Source organism: Microtus oregoni, unplaced genomic scaffold (genome assembly GCF_018167655.1).
Source record: "Microtus oregoni isolate MIOR12 unplaced genomic scaffold, Mior012 000011F_ref0000422, whole genome shotgun sequence".
Taxonomy (NCBI): domain Eukaryota; kingdom Metazoa; phylum Chordata; class Mammalia; order Rodentia; family Cricetidae; genus Microtus; species Microtus oregoni.
This window is the reverse complement of record NW_024543070.1, coordinates 32,562,432-32,582,114: the sequence shown is the minus strand read 5'-3', so window position 1 is coordinate 32,582,114 and position 19,683 is coordinate 32,562,432. Positions and strand designations below refer to the sequence as shown.

General features: G+C 43.8%; 1 protein-coding gene across 1 annotated transcript in view; it reads right to left on the bottom strand.

Moving 5' to 3' along the window:
- LOC121453396 (beta-1,4-galactosyltransferase 6) overlaps nt 1–19,683 on the bottom strand; it is a 68,478-nt gene that overhangs the window by 40,727 nt on the left and 8,068 nt on the right. Inside the window, exon 2 of the mRNA XM_041660140.1 lies at nt 7,068–7,184. Within this exon, the coding sequence (XP_041516074.1) occupies nt 7,068–7,184 (117 nt within the window). The remainder of the gene's footprint in view (nt 1–7,067; nt 7,185–19,683) is intronic.

The window sequence follows — 19,683 nt, the reverse complement described above, 5'->3', positions numbered from 1 at the left end:
ACCAATGAAAGAAACAGATAGACAGATGACCCACCTACATCAAATCTTAAGGAAACAAAATGGTTCTCGGGCTCAAGTGAGGGGCCCTGAGGACCAAGGCAGTGGCAGGAGTGAGGAAAGGTGCCCTGCCTCCTTGGACCCTGCTATCTGCAGCAGGCAAGAGAGCTGGGCCCAGGGTCACTTATGCCCTTGCCCCTCACCAGCTACAGCACACAAGACAGCAAGCCCTATAGTCCACCTGGGCAGCACACTAGAGCTGACCCTGTTGTAGCAGGTGTAGGTGAGCCAGCTCTGAGTGCAGGAGAGCAGGAAAACTGAGTCCCACCCTCTTGTGTCCCCTACAGCAATTAGGAGAGGGAGCCCTGCACCTCACCTGGGTAAACCAGTAGATCTGGCCCTGGTGGTGTAAGTGTGGGGGTCCCAGATCTGAGGGCCTATGAGCTCCTTGCTGCAGGGGGCACTGGGCGATCTATATGAGGCAGTGCTGGAAAGCCTGCCCTGGTAGCAACGGTGAGGGTAAGCTGGTGGTGGGACCAACCCAGCTACCTCCCAGGCCCAGAACCAGGGCTAGGAGTTGGCCCACCCAACATCCACCTCATCTATGTTGGAGCATGTGAAGGGAACAAACCTACAGTTCCAAAACAGCAGGATCTCCACGACACAGGACAACAACAGGATATCCAAGAGGAGTCCAAGAGAGAGCCTGTTATCAGTGGGGTAGCAGAAGCCAGAGACCTCGAGGTGGCTCCTGGTCATACACACTTGCAAGGAAAGATGAACAAACTAAAGAGTAAACTGTGTGACTCACCAGGACACACACCACACCACAGCTTCCAAGAGAAGACTCTTCTCTCTCTCTCTCTCTCTCTCTCTCTCTCTCTCTCTCTAGTTGTGTTTGTTATATTTGATCTTTGGCTTTTCTTTTACATTTTGTTTTGTTTGGGGAGAGGCTCCAAGGGAAGAGGGAGGATGTGGAAAGATGGGGAGATGAGCAGGATCGGAATACATGATGTAAAATCTACAAAGAATCAATGAATGTTGTTTTCTTTAAGAAAAAAAGTAAAATTTTAAAAGAAAAAATTTCTGTCTCCACTACAAATACTTGATTAGCACTGCTGCTATGGGTTTCAGCAGGTCTTTGTCAAACTCCTGGATTTATACCTAATCAATAAACAGATTTCCTGCTTATTAAAATATAACCCAAGTTCTCTTCTTTATTTGACAGGAAAGGAATTCTTATTTCAGATCCATGGTTAGAAAAACAAACAAACTGGACTTGCTGGTACATGCCTTTAATTTTAGTACTCAGGGGGCAGTGGCAGGTAGATATCAGTGAGTACGAGGCCAGTCTGGGGTACACAGTGAATTCCAGGACAGCCCGAACTATGTAGAGAGACAGTACCTCAAGAAAAAACAAATAATAATAATAGCAGTAGGAACAAGAACAAGAACAACAAAAATTAAAAAAGAAAACAAAAGGAATTCTTTAAAAAAAATTACAGATAGGTTTATGAAAAAGGTTTTAAACCATATCAAGCGTTTGTAACAGATCAAAGCAATCTCCTAGAAAGTAGAGAGAAAGAGAACTAGAAACAGGAGGGGCACAAATGACCCAGAAGTCAGCACAAAGGGTGCTTCACAGAAGCGGAGGCCTAAGTGCCCACAGTCATGACTTCAATCAAACCGTTAAGAGAAGACAAAGGGAGGGGTCTTTGTAAAACCTGACAGCAGAAAAGAGATTAAAGGATGCAGTGGCATTTCCTTTTTATTTTAATAAATAAAGCTTGCCTGAAGATCAGAGAGTAAAACAGACCGACTGGTCAGCCTTACAGACCAGACAGGGGTAACACACATCTTTAATTCCAATAATCACACTAGTTGCCATAGAAACTGGGCAGTACATGCTTTTAATCCCAGAACTAGAGAGGATTATAAAATGGGAGGAGACAGTTCTCAATCTCAGGCTCATTCTGAGATTCCTGGAGGCAGGGTCTCCATTTTGGATTGAGGTTGAGGTAAGAGGCAGAGGCTGGTTGCTTTGCTTTTTGGATCTTCAGGTTGAACTCCAATATTTGTCTCTGAGTTTTTATTAATTGTGCTTTGAAAGGAGGAAGGTAAAGAGGAAGAGGGGAGGATTCCAAAGGTTCCAGAAAGGGGGATAAAACAAAAATTCTGGTCGACATACAATAATTACCAGAATTCCAGTCATATTCTAAAAGGCACACTACACTGGAGAACAGAAACAGATGCAAGGGAGACCAGAACCCTTCATAACCACAGCTCACTGTGTGCCTAGCAGCCCAGGCAAACCTAGTGATAGCCAGCAGAAAGCTTAGTGAGAGAGAGGTGACAGAAACTATTTTATCATAATCCTCTCCTACCTTAAAATAAGAAATGACTGAAAACTGAAGAAAGCGTTTTATACAGACGGCTTCTTGATATGAGCTCAATGGTTAAAACAAAGTCTCTCTCCCGCCCACCCCTTTGCACAAGCTCACCTCACAGCTTTCTCCCGCACACACTGTCAGAAAGGCTTTCGAGCTCTCTGTCAATGGCTGCTCTTGATCGCGTCCATTTTTCTTAGCACCTACTGCATAATGCCCGTGCACGATCATTGGAAACAGAAAGCAAGGCTGTCCTGGGTCCTGCTTTTGTGTGTGCTCCCCAAACTCAGTTTTCAAAATAATACTAAGGCCGAAAATGACTAGGTTTCTCATACAGCTCTCAAGTAATATTTTTGTCTGTGTGGTCTGTGGTAAAGTCTTACTCTAGTCAGGATGGCCTGGCCTGAAACTCAAATCACTATGTAGCCCAGGCTGGCCTGGGAGTTGTCTCAACACTTCTGCCTCAGCATCCTAAGTGCTGGGAGGACAAGTATGGCCACAATGTCTAGTTCACCCGAATTCCTTCTTTATCCAATGTTTTTATTTGTGTGTGTGTGTGTGTGTGTGTGTGTGTGTGTGTGTGTGAGAGAGAGAGAGAGAGAGAGAGAGAGAGAGAGAGAGAGAGAGAGAGCTAGCGAATATACAGTATAAGTGGGTGCCTGCAGAGGCCAGAAGAGAGAATTAGATCCCCTGGAGCTGAAGTTACAGGAGGTTGGAAGCCACCCTATGTGGGTGTTGAGAACTGAACGGGGGGTGGGGGTCCTCTACAAGAGCAGCACGTGCTCTCAGTAACCAGTGAGTTACCTCTCCAGCCCCCCCAAGTAACTCCTTGATGTCATGTATTAATTTAAATCGGATACTCTGCATACTTGATTAATTTTTGTCACTAATACCTGGGCCTCTCCTCTTCCACATTCTATGATTCTACAGACCCATATCCAACTCCCATACATTTCAAGCTCTCTGGCTATTTCTATAACACAAATTTAACCATCACTCCCTAGAGGGGGGTCTGGGGACCAAAAGAAGCGTAGACTAATTACATATTTCATGAAAGAATACAATCATTACGTTCATCAATTTTAATAAAGCCAAACTATAGTTTCTAAGTGCATCAAGGCAAATGTCTCTGTCCTCACCCACAATGCTGTAAATGACAATGAAGGGCAGAGGTCACTAAGAGACTCACCTAAGTGTTTCCAAGATGCCAAGCCCTTCATCTGGTGTCACTTCAGCCAAGCCTAACTACAGTTGGAACCACTAGCCTGAGCATCACTTTGAGCTAAAGTCATCTTTAACTTCCATGGTAAGCAAGACACCTAAGGCATCCAAGGAAATACTGCAAATAAACCCACCGTGGCTGACAAAGCAGCCTGAGTGATTTAAGGCTCTGGAAACAATGCCAACAACCCTCCAACAACCTTTCTTCCTGTGAAAGAAGTGAGTGAGCGCCCTCCATGGAGCAACCACTACTTTGAAAGCCCTGAACAGTTTCCAGAGGTTACGTGGGACAGACACTCTTGAGATTCACCGCAGCTTCTGTGCGAGGCAGACATTATTTCATCTAATGAATGGATGGAAACCAAAGGAGCTCCAGGCAACCTGCCTGCCTCCCCACTCCCAGAACCACACCCAGAGAAATGGAAAACTCCAAAGGAAAAGGGGCTAGGCAGGTCCCAACACTGCTTTCAAATGGAAAGAACAGAGAAAAGAAGGCGACCAAAGGACGCCTCTCAACAGCTTCACTTCTGCAAGAGGAAAGCTTGGAAGGTGCCAGGGAACTCCAGTAGAGAGAGCTTTGATGTGCTTGTCGCTAACACGGGTAGATGCCTAGAGTTGATAACCTCACTTGAAGCACCCATTAAGTAAGGAAGGGCACAAAGTTTATTCTAATGAACCCATCGTCTCTACCCCACACAGCTCTGACCACCTATTCACGGCCAATAGCTACACCTTGTTTCATCAGTTCCATAGGCTGTTCAGAAAGGCAGCACGTGACTCTGAGAACGTACGGTTTCTACACGGAAGTATTCTGTTTGTACTCAATGGTGCTGAAAGCCAGACACAGTCCTGAAAACCTGAAGCCAACAGACGTAAATAATCATGACCAATTTACCTTCACATGTTAAATTAAAAACATTAATCAGTTTTCTTGGAGTGCTCACTTATAGTTTTGTACATTTTATTGGCCTCTTTTTTAATTTTGGCAAATTACATCATCTACGTCTTTGCAAAAATAATTAGATGCATTTTAGTAATCATGCCTCCATCTCTCCCAGAAGCCTGAAAGGCTCCTCACTTAAAGGGTTTTCTCTGGCAATGCATCCCCCATATCTACTCATGTGCAATCTATACTAATTGCTCAATAAACGCTGCCTAAATGGTGCGGCCTTAATGTTGCCAACACAGACTCTATTTCCCCATCCCCTTGGGTGACAACCACAGCCGAACATTTCACACCTTCATTCCCGTCACCCTGCAGCCATTAAGTCTGGTCAGTGAGCGGTAAAAGGACACAGTGGGACTTTTGTGACATCTTCTTAGAGATGTCCCCACCCTACCCCACCCCCCACTGAACCAAGTACAAGCAGAAAGGTGGCTGACTGGAGTCCTGGCAGCCACTTTGGGCTATACGTTAACTAGGAAGTAATGTGGAAGGGCAGATGGGGGGGAGCGGGAAGAAAAAAGAAAAACATGTTGTGGTTTGTGTTCAGGACCTTCCTCAACAGCCACGGGTTATCAGCTTGCAAGACGTCACCCAGAAAAGAATGTCTTGTGTGTCTTCCAAGAATACATTTCCCATCAGCAAGGAACTCCCACGGAAGGTTCTAAGAGGCTCACAAAAGCAGAAACTCTTTGTGAAAGCATCCCCTAGTCACTTCATCTTTATTGAAACCATAGCTGGGAGAGGGGAAGAAAGAATTTCCTTGTTTGTTGCAGGGCGCTATGAGGAACATCTGCTTGCTCAAGTCATCGTTGCTCCCAGCCAAACTCAACACCCACATATAAAACTTATTCATATTCCAGAGTGCGAGAAAAGATACATGAAATTCTTAGTATCACACAGACAGATACAGTAACCTCAACATACTTTACACTGCAGTTGAATGGACTTTCCAGTGAAAATCCTCAGAGTCAACTTCCCCAACTAACGTGGCCTGCAGAAGCTCCTGCCATGTCTAAACTTTGAATATGACCAGCTTAAGGCAGGAGACCAGTGACTACTGAGAGTGTCCTGTGCTTGCAAAAGGCCGGTTCCCTTGAGACACTCTTTCTAGATGAGATTAAGGTTTGAAGATGAAAGAAAAGAAAGAGTGCTTAGATCCGGGGAATCACAAAGAAACCAGCACATGAGCAGGATGGGTTCTCCACAAGTACACCTATCAGCTTGAAATTTTAGACATGTTCTCCCACCCACCTGACAGTTTAAAGCCAACTATGGAGGGAGACAGGGGTTTCTGGTGGGGGATAGGGGTGATGAGGCCAACCTGGTCTACAGAGTAACAGCCAAGGCTACACAGAGAAATCCTATCTTCAAAAACAAAAACAAACAAAAAAATCTCAGGAACAAATGGGCTTTTTTTAAAGTGTGTTTACTCTTTGTTACACAAAGAGTTTTAATATGTTTAACTGCTTAAAACAAAGATCTTAAGAGTGTCTCTAGGGAATATCATGGATCTTGGCAATGTGACATCCCATAATATGCCAGGAGACACTTTATTTCCACAACAGGGAAATAAAGCCACCAACACCAAGTACTTCCCATCAGAAATCCTTAGTTGAGTCAAATGACATTAGCCTGTGTGAGTCTAAAGGAGAGTCCACTTTCAGTTAACATCTAAACAACAACGAGCAGTTGCTGATTTCCAGTTTCACAAAATACCGCCTTTGGTTCTTTGAAGGGTCAGAAAATTACTAAAGAAGTACATCCAAAAGTAAATGATAGTCCTACTAATCTAGCAGAACACTTAGTAGGGATGTCAACCTAGAATACACATAGTAAGGGATGCCAACCTAGAATGCACTTAATAAGGATGCCAACCTAGAATATACTTAGTAAGGATGCCGACCTAGAATATACTTAGTAGGAATGCCAACCTAGAATGCACTTAATAAGGATGCTAACCTAGAATATACTTAGTAAGGATGCCGACCTAGAATATACTTAGTAGGAATGCCAACCTAGAATACACTTAGTAAGGATGCCAACCTAGAATATACTTAGTAAGAATGCCAACCTAGAATACACTTAGTAGGAATGTCAACCTAGAATACACATAGTAGGAATGTCAACCTAGAATACACATAGTAAGGAATGCCAACCTACAATGCACTTAGTAGGGGATGCCAGCCTAGAATACACTTAGTAGGGATACCAACCAAGAATACACTTAGTAGGAATGTCAACCTAGAATACACATAGTAAGGGATGCCAATCTAGAATACACTTAGTAGGGGATGCCAACCTAGAATACACTTAGTAGGGATGCTAACCTAGCGAGCGGTACACTTAGAGGACACCCACTTCGCAGTACACTTCGTAGGGGATGCTAATCATCTAGTGGTGCAGGAGGCAACCCCCTCTTCAACAGCAAGTTATGATCAGGTAAAGGAGCTAAAAGTTAAAAGGTTTGTTCACTGATGGGCAATTTCCAGGGCAAACAGAGGGGGACACAGCCTTACCTGTCCCGTTGAGTGTGGTGTTTTTATTCGTATATAGCCTGATCATATGTCCAATCGTTTTCACATTCTCTCTCAGCATGATACCTCGAGCTTGTACCATAAAGAGGTATGTGTTGGCTATAAAAGAAAAACAAAGGAGAGAAAGGAGGTCATGCAACAGTAAGATTTTCTTAGTAAGATTACATTCAGACTTAGCAAAGTACCCAAAAAGTGTGCACTCGATTACCTCCATGCCAAAGGGGAAAACAAAATACAAGATGACCATTTCCTGCTTTAAAAACTTAGGGACACTGGGTGTGGTGGTGCATGCCTTTAATCCCAGCACTAGGTAGGCAGAGGCAGGTGGATCTCTGTGAGTTTGAGGCCAACTGGTCTACAGAGTGAGTTCCAGGACAGCCAAGACCACACAGACAAATCCTGTCTCGAAAAACAAAACAAAACAAAAACAAACAAAAAACCTTAGGAACAAATGGACTTTTAAAAATTAAAATAGGGGCCAACAAGATGGTTCAGTGGGTAAAAATGCTTGCCACCAATCTCGACCTGAGCTTGATCCCTAGTACCCATACAGTTGAAGAAGAAAACCAATTCCCAAAAGTTGTTCTCTGAACTCAATGTGTGCACTATAGCACTTGAGTGCACACACATACACATGTATACACACAAAAAACATATAAACTTTTAAATAAAAAGGAAAAACTTTAAGTGACAACATCCATCTTGCTAACAGAACAAGACTAAATACAAAAATTATGGTAAAATTCCTTAACTTCATATAAACATAGTCATTTCAAAAGATATTTATTATAAGGAAACAATCCTATAATTCAAAACTCACTTTTTAAAATTCTGTACGAATTTCCTAAAACCCAAAACTCCACAAAGGTAATTCCCTACGTAACATCAAATATATTAAAGGCCACCATAACTCCTGGGTGGGGGTGTCTACAGTTTACCAAAACACCAGGATAGGATCAAGGATAACCAAAATACCAGGACTGAGTCAAAGATCACCATAGCACCATGATAAGGTCAAAGATCATCAAAATATCAGACTGGGGTCTAGATACCACCAAAACACCAGGATGGGGTCTATAGATCACCAAAACACCAGGATAGGGTCAAGGATCACCAAAACACCAGGACTGGGTCAAAAACACCAGGATGGGTTTACAGATCACCAAAATACCAGGATTGAGTCACCATTTTGGAGTGCCACAAGGCCTCAATGTGTCTGAAAAGAGGAATAACTTAAAATTGATAGCCACTTAGATTATTTCTATGAGTTAGTTACTCAAAGTACTATAATTCCTCTCAAACACAAAATATGAAAAATCAACCATCAATGTGCAGTTTAAGGCTGGCAGCTTTAATTCTCTGTGGTGTTTGCAAAGCAGGCTCCTAATTTCTATCTGTTGGGAAATCAGTAAATTGACAGATTTCAGAATGCCTTGACTAAGGTGTTACACTCCCTTGAGCAGACAGGGAGCTAAGTCAGGAGATCCTCTTTGGGAGGCCCCATTTGGGCCAGCCTGCAGGACCCCAGCTCTGTCATTTTAAAGAGGTAGCATTGCACTAGATGTCCCCTAAAGCCCATTCCATGCTAACCAGTTTCATCACAAAGCCAAACCTTCAGGACTCCATTCAGAAAAGAGGTTCATTCCCACAGCAAAGGCAGGCGCCAGCAAGACTTGGTTAACAGATCTGTGCACATGACGCAAAGCTGTCGGTAGGGAGTAATGGCACTCTCGCAATGAACGCCCAGGCAGGGATGTTTGTCGGAGAGTACTTGCTCAGCTTACAGAAAGCCCCGGGCCCAAGCCCAGCACTACATGACTTTTTTCTTTCACTTTCAATTCACAATAAATAAATAAATAACAGAAATCCGGGTTTCACATAAGCCTTACCTCAATCATACCTTTTGGGGGTTAAATGCACCCGCCACCAAGCCTGATTACTTGAACACGATCCTCAGGACCCACAAAGTGGAAAAAGAAAAATTGAGTCCTGCAAGCTGACTTCTGATCCCCGTGTGCACGCTGACATATGCATACATAAACACACTAACGTATGTAGAGAGTGTGTCTTCACACTTTCTAGAAGCGGTCTTATAACTGAACTGCACTTGTTTAGACTTGCATTTATTGTGTACGGCTGGAAACACCACGCGATTTTACACTTTCACCTTGAGGGGATGCCAAGATGCTAAGAATGCAACGGACCTTAGCCTGGATCCTAGAGACAGAAACGTTAACGTCGTATACTTGCAGCTGCAAGTAACAAAACTTCAGAAAAAAAAAAATGATCATCAGGATGGAGATGAAATTTTTTTACCAAAGGAATGCGTTTGACATTCATGGCATGGATGGAGAAAGAGACATAGGGAGGAGCTGGGGAGCAGGCTCAAGAGTGGAAAGAAATCTATTAGCTCACTGTAAATATTTACAGTCAAGACAATTACATTCCTCGGGTGAGTGGCCCTCCTGGGTGTGGTCCCTAAAGACAGAAACCTATTTGGGAATGAGATGTGCTTAAACACAGTGCAGCTCACAGGGACACAGTGATGCGAGCAGACAAGTCACACTAAACAAACCATCAGGACAAAGTCCCCAAGGACATACAGCTACCGCGACCTGCATTCAGATACAGCCCAGCTAATCTAGCTAAGTGTCGCTAATAGCAATTGCAATCTCTCGCTGGTAAGACTTTAAGAAAAAGTCCTTATCTAAAATTCTTATTCCAATTTGTAAGAAACTATAATTTAGAAAATAATTAAGGTTGTCTTTCTTGTCTTTGCCCTTCTGTCTTGAGACAACTCAGGATTATATATTAAAAAACTACTCAATTAAAACCATGCTGTGCCCTTTAATTAGCTCACCTTCTACTTCCCTCTACATAATGAGACAGAAATCCAACGTGTTTGCCAGTTATCCTTTCAGAAAGAAGAAAACACCATAAAAACACCTTAGGGAAAGGAAAGAAAAAACTTCAAAAGGCAGTAGTTTACAAAAGCGTCTAGGTGCTCTATCCAAAGCTTGTGATGGGGACTTGATGAACACCCCCCCATAAAAAAATTAAGAGATTTGTTTTTAAAAAAAAATGCTTATGTCGACTACCCTTTCCACATCCAGCCCTGCTCACGGGAAACGTTAAGCATTGGTGGTGAAGAGACTGTACCATGAGCGGGGGCAGCAAAGTGTCACTGGACAGGGAGGTCTCCGGCACTGACACCTGGGCTCCTGATGACTGCGAAGAGCTTTACTGTCAGGTGAACAGTGCTTCCAAAGGGACCGAGGGGAAGGGAATCTGGCTGCAGTTATAATGACGGCATTGCTGCTAAGAAAGGGATTGGAAACACAACGAGGAGACATGCAGGTAACCGCAGAAGCTGGAACTAGACTGGTGAATTACCACAACAGTGATCGAGAATGGATATAGAATGAGCTCACGTACGTAGATGACACACAGGAGGACTAAGGCTAAAAGACCCCCAAATTAATTAACCTCAGAGGAATCTACTGACTAAAATGAAGCCAACTAGGTTAAATGCTGCAAAGGCTACAGTGGAAAAGACTATGGTAGCTTGAGGGCAGGAGAGGTGGCTCAGTGGTTAAGAGCACTCGCTCTTCTTGAAGAACAATAGGGTTCTGTTCCCATCACCCACGTTAGATGGCCCACAAGGGCCTGTAACTCCAGCTCCAGGGGATCTGACAACATCCTTACTTCTGTGGACAGCTAAATAAAAGGAAGTCTTAAAGCAAAAAAGAAAAATGGAATAAAATAAAAGCATAATTTAGGGGAGAACACCTAACACATGACAGATAAGATGTGCTTTGCCAGACATCACTAGATATACCTTATGTGTGTCATCTTCATTAATCCTCTCAGGCAGCTCCATGGGTACTAATAGTATTCCCATTGACTAATAAAGAAATTGAGGTGGGACACTGAGAAAACCACATCCTTACTGCAGTAATGAAGCGGTCACCATCACAGCTCTCCGCCTCCTGACATGCTATGAGGAGGCCCCTGCTGACCTCTGAGACAGCAGTGTCTTTTAGAAATGAAAGAGTCAACAGTTCGGCGGACAGTGCATTTCCTGAAAGGAAAGCGGGCAGCCAGCACGCTGAAGAGAAGATTCCTTAGAGGGGGAGAGCATGCCGTGGCCCAAGAGGAAGAGGCCAGCAGAACTGTTTGCAGCACTCAAGAGAATGAAGACCAAGGGAAGAGAGGCATTTCTGCCAATGGCGGAGTGAGCAGAGGCTCTGAGGAGGAAGGCAGCAGAGGAAGAGGACTCTGTATGACCTTCAGCTACTGGAGAGTTCAGAAGAGAAGTTGGACAGCTCCCAGGGCATAGATGGCTGAAACAGAGCAAGGAGAAGTGAGGAGACTGGAGTGGATGCACTGTGAATGAACAAGGGGAGGAAAGGCTGAAGGCCATGGAAGCCTGGGAGGCTGCGGTGTGTAGCGGAATGGGGAGGGCAAGCTACTCCCGGGCTGACTGACACCAGCCTTCAGCAAAGCAGAGTTAAGGATCTTGAGACCAAGAGACCATTCTGGGTCATCGGATTATCCAGCGGCAGTTGCTCTTATAAAAAGAAAGGGAAAGGGGGTGTTGTGGGTATGGACTCACAGAAAGCACATGGAAACAGAGGCAGAAACTCATGTGCTCCCAGACCAGGAGGCCAGCAGATACCTGCACCTCAGGATGAAATATCTTGCCAAGGCCTTCACTTCAGGCATCAAGCCCTAGAAGGGGTAATTCCCAGTGTTTTAGGCCATGGGTGTCAGAAGGTGTGCAGACCTTGAAAACTAATGTACTAGCTGAGAGGGAGTCAGCTTTCTTCACTATGAGATCAGAAAGAGAAAAATAAAAAGGAAAAAAAACCAGAGGTAACTTACAAGTGGATCTGAAGGGCCCGAGGGACAGCAATTTAGAAGTAATGCAGCAGAGATACAGGGGACCAAGTGAGGACAAAAAGAAATCTTCAAGACAAAAAGTTACCAGGGGTAGGGGGGGGGGGGGGAGGGGGTTCTAAGCCTGATGACCTGAGTTGGATCCCCAAAACTTACACGGTAGAAGAAAGCTCTGGAGGGCTATCCTCTGACCTTCACACACAATACAGTCGCAGGCATTCGCATACACGCTCTCTCTCTCTCTCCACACACACACACACACACACACATACACACACACGCACACACGTGCGAGCAAGCATGTGAAAGCAATCATGAAGGATGCAGCACCATAGCCCAGACTACAATTCAAAGAGACACAAAACAACAGGAGAAGCTGCCTCAGACACCACCTAAGAACACACAAGGAGGCCGGAGCTGAAAACACACCGTGCCACGTACCTGCCGCTAACTGCTGAGCCAGGCAGCTAAGGGTTTCTAGGAACTACGATAATCTTCTAAATAGCTGCTTCAGGCTCTGGGAATTGAGCTTCTTTCCACGTCAGAGCCATGCTAAATAAACCTCCAGAAATTGCTCATCCATGTCCACAAAAGAAAATACACTTATAATAATTACGGCCTAATACCAGGATTAGGTCAACCCAAGCATGAAACATGGTTGGCACTTTGTAGGAGTTCTCAACCTGTAGGCTCATGACCCTCTGGGGATCAAACGACTCTTCCATAATGGTCAGTTAAGGCCATTGGAAAACGTAGATATTTACATTGTGATTCCTAACAGTAGCAAAATTACAGTTATGAAATAGCAATGAAAATAATTTTATGGTTGGGGGGGGTCACCACAACATGAGGAACTATATTAAAGGGTCACAACAATAGGAAGTTTGAGAACCACTGCTTAAGAGGAAGGATTAAAACCAAAAAATAAATATTGAGATTGTGCCAGGTTGATAAACAATTCCCATGAGGCCAAAGTATTATAGAAAGTCATAACACAAAGATGGAAATTCAGACGTGGCCTCAAGGCAATCAACTGTGAAAACCATTAGCCTGTAGTCTTCCAAGTCAGTCGTGGACTGACTCATGAAGAGAGCAGGAACTCTGTGTTCAGAGTCCCATCCACCAGCGCCTGCTTTAATGGCACAGGCACTGGAAGTTAACCGGAGGGCCTTCCCGGCATGTCTATCATTCCCGTGCTGCCGCCAACGGCTATAATTTCGCTTGGAGGGAATATGTGTGAAGACTGGTTGGTCATAATTGTCATTTTTAAACACGGCATCTTTGTATTAAAGCTGGTCAAGGTGGAGGACGCTTACCTAGCAAGTGTTTACTGCCTAACTGTTTACCAAGCCCTGCTGGAAACTAAGGGGTCACATAGATTACAAATCAAGATCGTGGGTCAAGGCTTCACTGCGGGGTTCACTTGCTTAGCGGGCACAAAGGTCCCATATCCAGTACTGCATATACAAGGGTCTACATCTGAAAGGCAGAGAGAGGAGGATCAGAAGTTCAAGGTCATCTCTGGCTATGTAATAGTCTTAAGACCAACTGGGGCTATCTATATAAGATTGTATCTCAAAAACAAAAGAGGGCTGAAGAGATGGCTTAGCAGTTCAGAACACATAGTGCTCTTGCAGAGGACTCCAGATTCAACCTCCATCAGCCATGCTGGCTGGCTTACAACTGCCTGTAACTACAGATCTGACGAATGCCCGGTTCTCTAAGGAAACCCACACTCACAAGCAAATACTCCGACACTGACACACACATATACATAATCACAAATAAAATAAATCACAAAGTGTGTAAGGTATTGCACACCCCTTTAATCCCAGCACCCAGGAGGCAGAGGCTGGCAGACCTCTATGAGTTAGTTCAAGGCCACCCTGGTCTACATAGTGACCCTACTTTAAAAATCAATTAATAAATTAAATTTTACTTCATTTACAAATAAATCTGAAAGAAGGAAGAAAGGAATGAATCAAAATCTCAAAGAAAAACAAGCTTCCAGGCATGGGTACAGTTTAAATGTAACATATGTCAAGGAGTACACTTGGAGCCTACTGGCATAAAAAACTAACAAAGGCCAAAGACGGCTGCATGGCCTGCATTTGTCAGTGCACAATGGTGCTCACCTAGAATGCATGCATAGCTTCCTCCAAGTATGGGGGTGGGTAACAAAGCTAATGGGGAAATGAAACCAGGAGGAAGGGGGGGACTCAGGAAAGGAAGACAGCAAGGAACAGATTTGTAAAATCTAATCAGGAAACTCAGTGATGTTGCAGACTAAAAGACAAAGCCACAAATAAACATGCCTGGAAAGCATTAGAAAATTAGCAACAACCATAAGATGAGCGTGAACCAAATCTTTACCCACTTCAGCATTACATTAAACAGAAAGACAAAGCAAGCATGGTATAAGCTGTTTTCTAACTCTGACCACGTTGTGTTTTGATGATTAAAACTTTAGAATTTCAACTTATCTAGAAGAAGAGAGTGACTCTTAAAAAAACAAACAAACAAACGAATTTTAGCAACTTCCAAGCCCAAAGGATATTTTTAGACCAGGAAACAAGGCACTGCCCAGCTCTGTCTCTTTACCCTGTTGACTCAAATGGAAGCGGTCCAATTCCTTTTCCTTGCTATGAGTCAGACTGGAAATTGCTCTAGACTGAGAAGTTACACTTTCTTTTCTCCTTGTTCTTTTCTTTTTCCTCTATTTAAAAAAATTTTGTCTTATTATATTGTAAGGCTGGAACTGGACTTATAAATGGTTGTGAGTTGCTGGGAACTGAACCTGGGTTCTCTGCAGGAACAGTCATTGCTCTTAACCACTCACTGACTCATCTCTCTAGCCATACTGTAAAGATTTTTAAGAAGATTTTTCTAGGCAAATGCTGGGAATTGGTATTTTAAATTTATGCCTATTGGGAAAGCTGTAATGCTATGTTTTAAGAACTTTTATTAATTTTGTTAAAGAACTGCTGCATATCCTCCCAATAATTAAAAATGATAAATAACATATTTAGGGTCAATTATGCCCAAACTCCCTAGTCACTGCCAACCTAGAAATGAACATACGTTATCTATCCACTTCTCTTGACGAAAGAAATTACTCATCATAATAGTCAGCCACTTTCATCTTTTAAAACAAGTTAGTCTGGTTTTTAAAAACTGGGATTAGTTCTGTGAACGATCAAATGGCATCAGATGATCAATTCAGAAAAGTAAACCCAGGGTAGGAAATGTAGCTCAATTGGTAGTGCACTGGCCCAACAGACATAAGACCTGGGGTTCAAATCCCCACTCTGCATAAACCAACTTGATTGAACACGTTCACAATCCCAGCACTCAGAGAGTAGAGGCAGGAGGATCCGTATTCCAAGGTCATCCTCAGGTCATCCTCAACTACACAAAACAAAAGCCAACCCAGTCAGTACTTGGTTCACCACCCTCCGCCACCACGGGCCAGCACTTACGTGTTTGTGAGAAGGTATAGCCTCCAGGTTGCAGAATTACCTGGGTTCATGTTTAACATGAATGGGAGCCGCAATTGGAAGCTCTACTGAGAGATGTAGGGAGAAGGAACTGTCAGTGAAAGTGCTCCAGGAAGGCTCTAAGATCAAGGTTCATTTTATATGTGTGTGTATAATATATATATATATATATATATATTATACAACAGCTGCAAAGGGGCCCATTATCTTGAACAACAAACACAAGCTAATAAAAGGGAAAAAAAAGTAAGGCCAGGTATTGTGGCTATGCCTTTAATCCCAGCATGAGGGAAGCAGAGGTAGGTGGATCTCTGTAAGTTCAAGGTAGCCTGGTTTGTATTGTTGTTCAAGAAAACCTAAGGCTACAGAATGTGACTTTGTCTCAATAAAGCCAGAAAGGAGTAAAGGGTATAAAAGGAAAAACTGTGTATCTGGAAATAGTCCTGGGAAATAAGACCATTAAAACAGACCATCCTAAATAAGGTTTAAACATTCATATCTGAAAGTCATTTTTAATAGTATCAAAACATAACTAGTAATGGGTAAAGGTTGGAGGGACCTGCAGAGGGTATTTTAGGGCTTGGATTCCTGAGTCATATTTGGGAATCCTTTAGGCCTTGTGTTCCCAGTAACCAAGTTGGCCTAACCTTACAGAACACCTCACGAAGCAGGACAATCTGTCTGCACTTAACTCCCTTGGCCCTCTGATTTTTTTTTTTTTTAATTCCTGCAGGATGCGATGAGAATATTTAAAAGGTCTTTGATCAGGACAGTAACAAAGAATGTAGTGTGTGAGTAATCCTGAGGCTGGCTGTGAAGACCAGGTCATTCCAGGAAGGAAGCAGACAGTTCAGGGTGCCACACTGCCTCTGAACATGCCTTGGGAAAATGTGTGCTTCCTCCTCCTGGAGCTCCGTGTGCTGTCTGTCCGTGGTGTGTTGTGGGCATGTTTGATTTGCTGTTTTATGGTTAGACACCTGTGGGCATATTTGCTTTTAGGTCATAACAGAGTTTGGCAGCATTTGATTTGAGCCATTGCAAAAACCCTGCTTAGGTGAAACAGAAGTTAGCCAAAAGGATGATGTTCATGTCAGCCACTATACTTCTGGCTGTGTGGTACAGCCATAGGTTGATGAAGCTATGCCTAGTAACGTCAAACCTTGGCAAGTCTGTGATTGCCCTTGCCAGCATAGCTGTCCTTTGACAGTCTAGAACAGTGGTTCTCAACCTGGGGGTTGAGCGACCTTTTCACAGGAACTGCATACCAGAGATCCTGCGTATGAATTACACTGCAATTCATAACAGGGGCAAAATGACAGTTATGAAGTATCACAAAGTAATTTTCTAGTTGGGGTCACCACAACATGAGGAACTGTATTAAAGGGTCACAGAAACAGGAAGGTTAAAAACCTCCGCCCAAGTTTCTCCTGGAATCGAAGGAAAAGATCTCTGTTGATTGGCCTGTGGACATGTCTATGAGGGACTGCCTTGATTATTAATGGGTGCAAGACAGACCAACTCAGTATGGGGAGTACCATCCCTGGCAAGGGAGCCTGGGCTCTGTAAAAGAAAACAAAGTCAGTGATGGAGCCATCAATCAAGCTGTGTCCCTCTGGATCCTGCCTTGAGCGTCTGCTCTGACTGCCCTCAAGTTGCTTTGGTCAGAATGGCTTATTACAGCTATAGAAAGCTAAATAGGGCTGTAACCAACCCCTTTCCCCCTTCCCGGGTAATTAATACAGTTTTCTGTTCAACTTTTTTGTTTCTGAAGTTAACTGAATGAGGTGTAACAAGTGTTGGGCTCTACTAAACTACAGGCTGTATGTTCATTATGTACTGCTTGAGCAGCACATACCTTAGAAAACTATATAAAAGAACACGTTTGATATAAGCTGAGTTGATTGGAAAAGACCCTGTTTTGACTTGTCAGAGATGTACATGTTTGCTGAAGGCCCTAAAGGCGGCTGGAGAGGAAGGGAGACACTCAAACCTTGTGTGTGTGTAAGACAGGTGTGTAAGACAAGTCCTTGGACGGGGAGCCAGAGTGCACCAGGCCAACCCAGCACAAAGTTCAAATGTTCCAGGTCGTGTTAGGAGCTTCTCCTTTTCCATGTCCTCTCCAGTCCCAGAAGGCTGGTCATCTACCCTCATTTGAACTATGTAAGGAATATATATATATATATATATATATATATATATATATATGTGTGTGTGTGTGTGTGTGTGTGTGTGTGTGTGTGTGTAAATTGAACAAAAAAAGAAAATAGAGTGCGTCTAAGGGCACTTATTCAGGCCTTTTAGTACATGGGGGGGGGTATACATGTGTACAGGATGTTTCTCTATAAGCCTAAAATCAGTCTTGTGATTACCCTTGCTGATAAGGCTATCCAAAAGTGTCTGTTTTTTCATCTACACAAAGCTATTCCAACTAATCAAGAAAGAGAGAAAGAGACAGAGAGAGAGAGAGAAAGAGAGAGAGAGAGAGAGAAAGACCCGGAGTCAGGTATCCTAACATATACATTTCAGCTCTTTCAGAAATGCTCAACAAGGGAAGTAGAAAAAGAGAAGATCTCCTGAGTAAGTTGGGAGCATGCGGATCTTGGGAGAGGCAGAGAGGGGAACAGAGAAAAATGTAGAGCTCAATAAAAAAGCAATGCTAAATGAAACTTGGAGTGGGGGACGATGTGTCTCTTCCCCCTTTCAGCAAACAGTGCAGTCACACTGACTGTCAGTCACTCTGAGATGGACAAAGGGATGGGGCTACTTTTGGGATTTTGTTCCTGATACTTCTTCAGCAACCATCGTGGCATCCAAGACACCGCTGGATCTATACTCAAGGCTCTCATGGCTCCACAGGCTTGCACAGAGAATGAAATATAGGAACTGTGATGTTGACAGTCACACCTAGAACCACCAGAACGTGAGGCCCAAAGATTAAAAAGCTGTTTAGTCGTTTAAATGGAATGGCTTATGTTTTTAAAGTGATCAGAACCAAGATCCTCAGAGATAAGATAGAGGAAATGGGTTGTTGAAACAAGACACCCTAGGACTACAGAGCAGCTCAGCTGATCCAGCACAATGTCCTCAACACTACAGACACTGTGCACAAAAGCCCACACTTGGAGTCCTGGCAACTCAGGACTGAGAGGCAGAAGATCAAAGTCATTCTTAGCTACACAGAGAATTCTAGCTAGTCTGAACTAGAGACCTTGTTTTACAGAAACACTACATTCAACATGGCTTGGCTGGAGTCAAAAAAAAATAACTACCATATTTAATTACCATATTTACACAACTTTCCGACATAAACCGCTTCCCATAGTTGTGAACGATGTTTGAAATATCGCTTATACACAGACACCTACCAGCCCAAGATAGGTCTTCTCTTTTACATTTAAACACTGACAGGTGTGGCTATTTTTATCTTTGATAAATGCTAGAAGGCAGAAATGGAAAACATGGCTGCAGTATGCACACAACACCTGTTCATCCCGCTCTGAAGATCCACCAGCTCCCAGATACACTCACCATCGAATGCACACACCTGCTCATCCCACCCTAAAGCTCCACCAGCTCCCAGATACACTCACCATCGAATGCACACACCTGTGCATCCAGTCCTGAAGATCCACCGGCTCCCAGATACACTCACCATCGAATGCACACACCTGTACATCCCGCTCTGATGATCCACCAGCTCCCAGATACACTCACCATCGAATGCACACACCTGCTCATCCTGCTCTGAAGATCCACCAGCTCCCAGATACACTCACCATCGAATGCACACACCTGTGCATCCTGCTCTGAAGATCCACCAGCTCCCAGATACATTCACCATCGAATGCACACACCTGTGCATCCCGCTCTGAAGATCCACCAGCTCCCAGATACACTCACCATCAAATGCACACACCTGTGCATCCAGTCCTGAAGATCCACCGGCTCCCAGATACACTCACCATCGAATGCACACACCTGTGCATCCCGCTCTGACGATCCACCAGCTCCCAGATACACTCACCATCGAATGCACACACCTGCTCATCCTGCTCTGAAGATCCACCAGCTCCCAGATACACTCACCATCGAATGCACACACCTGTGCATCCCGCTCTGAAGATCCACCAGCTCCCAGATACACTCACCATCAAATGCACACACCTGTGCATCCAGTCCTGAAGATCCACCGGCTCCCAGAT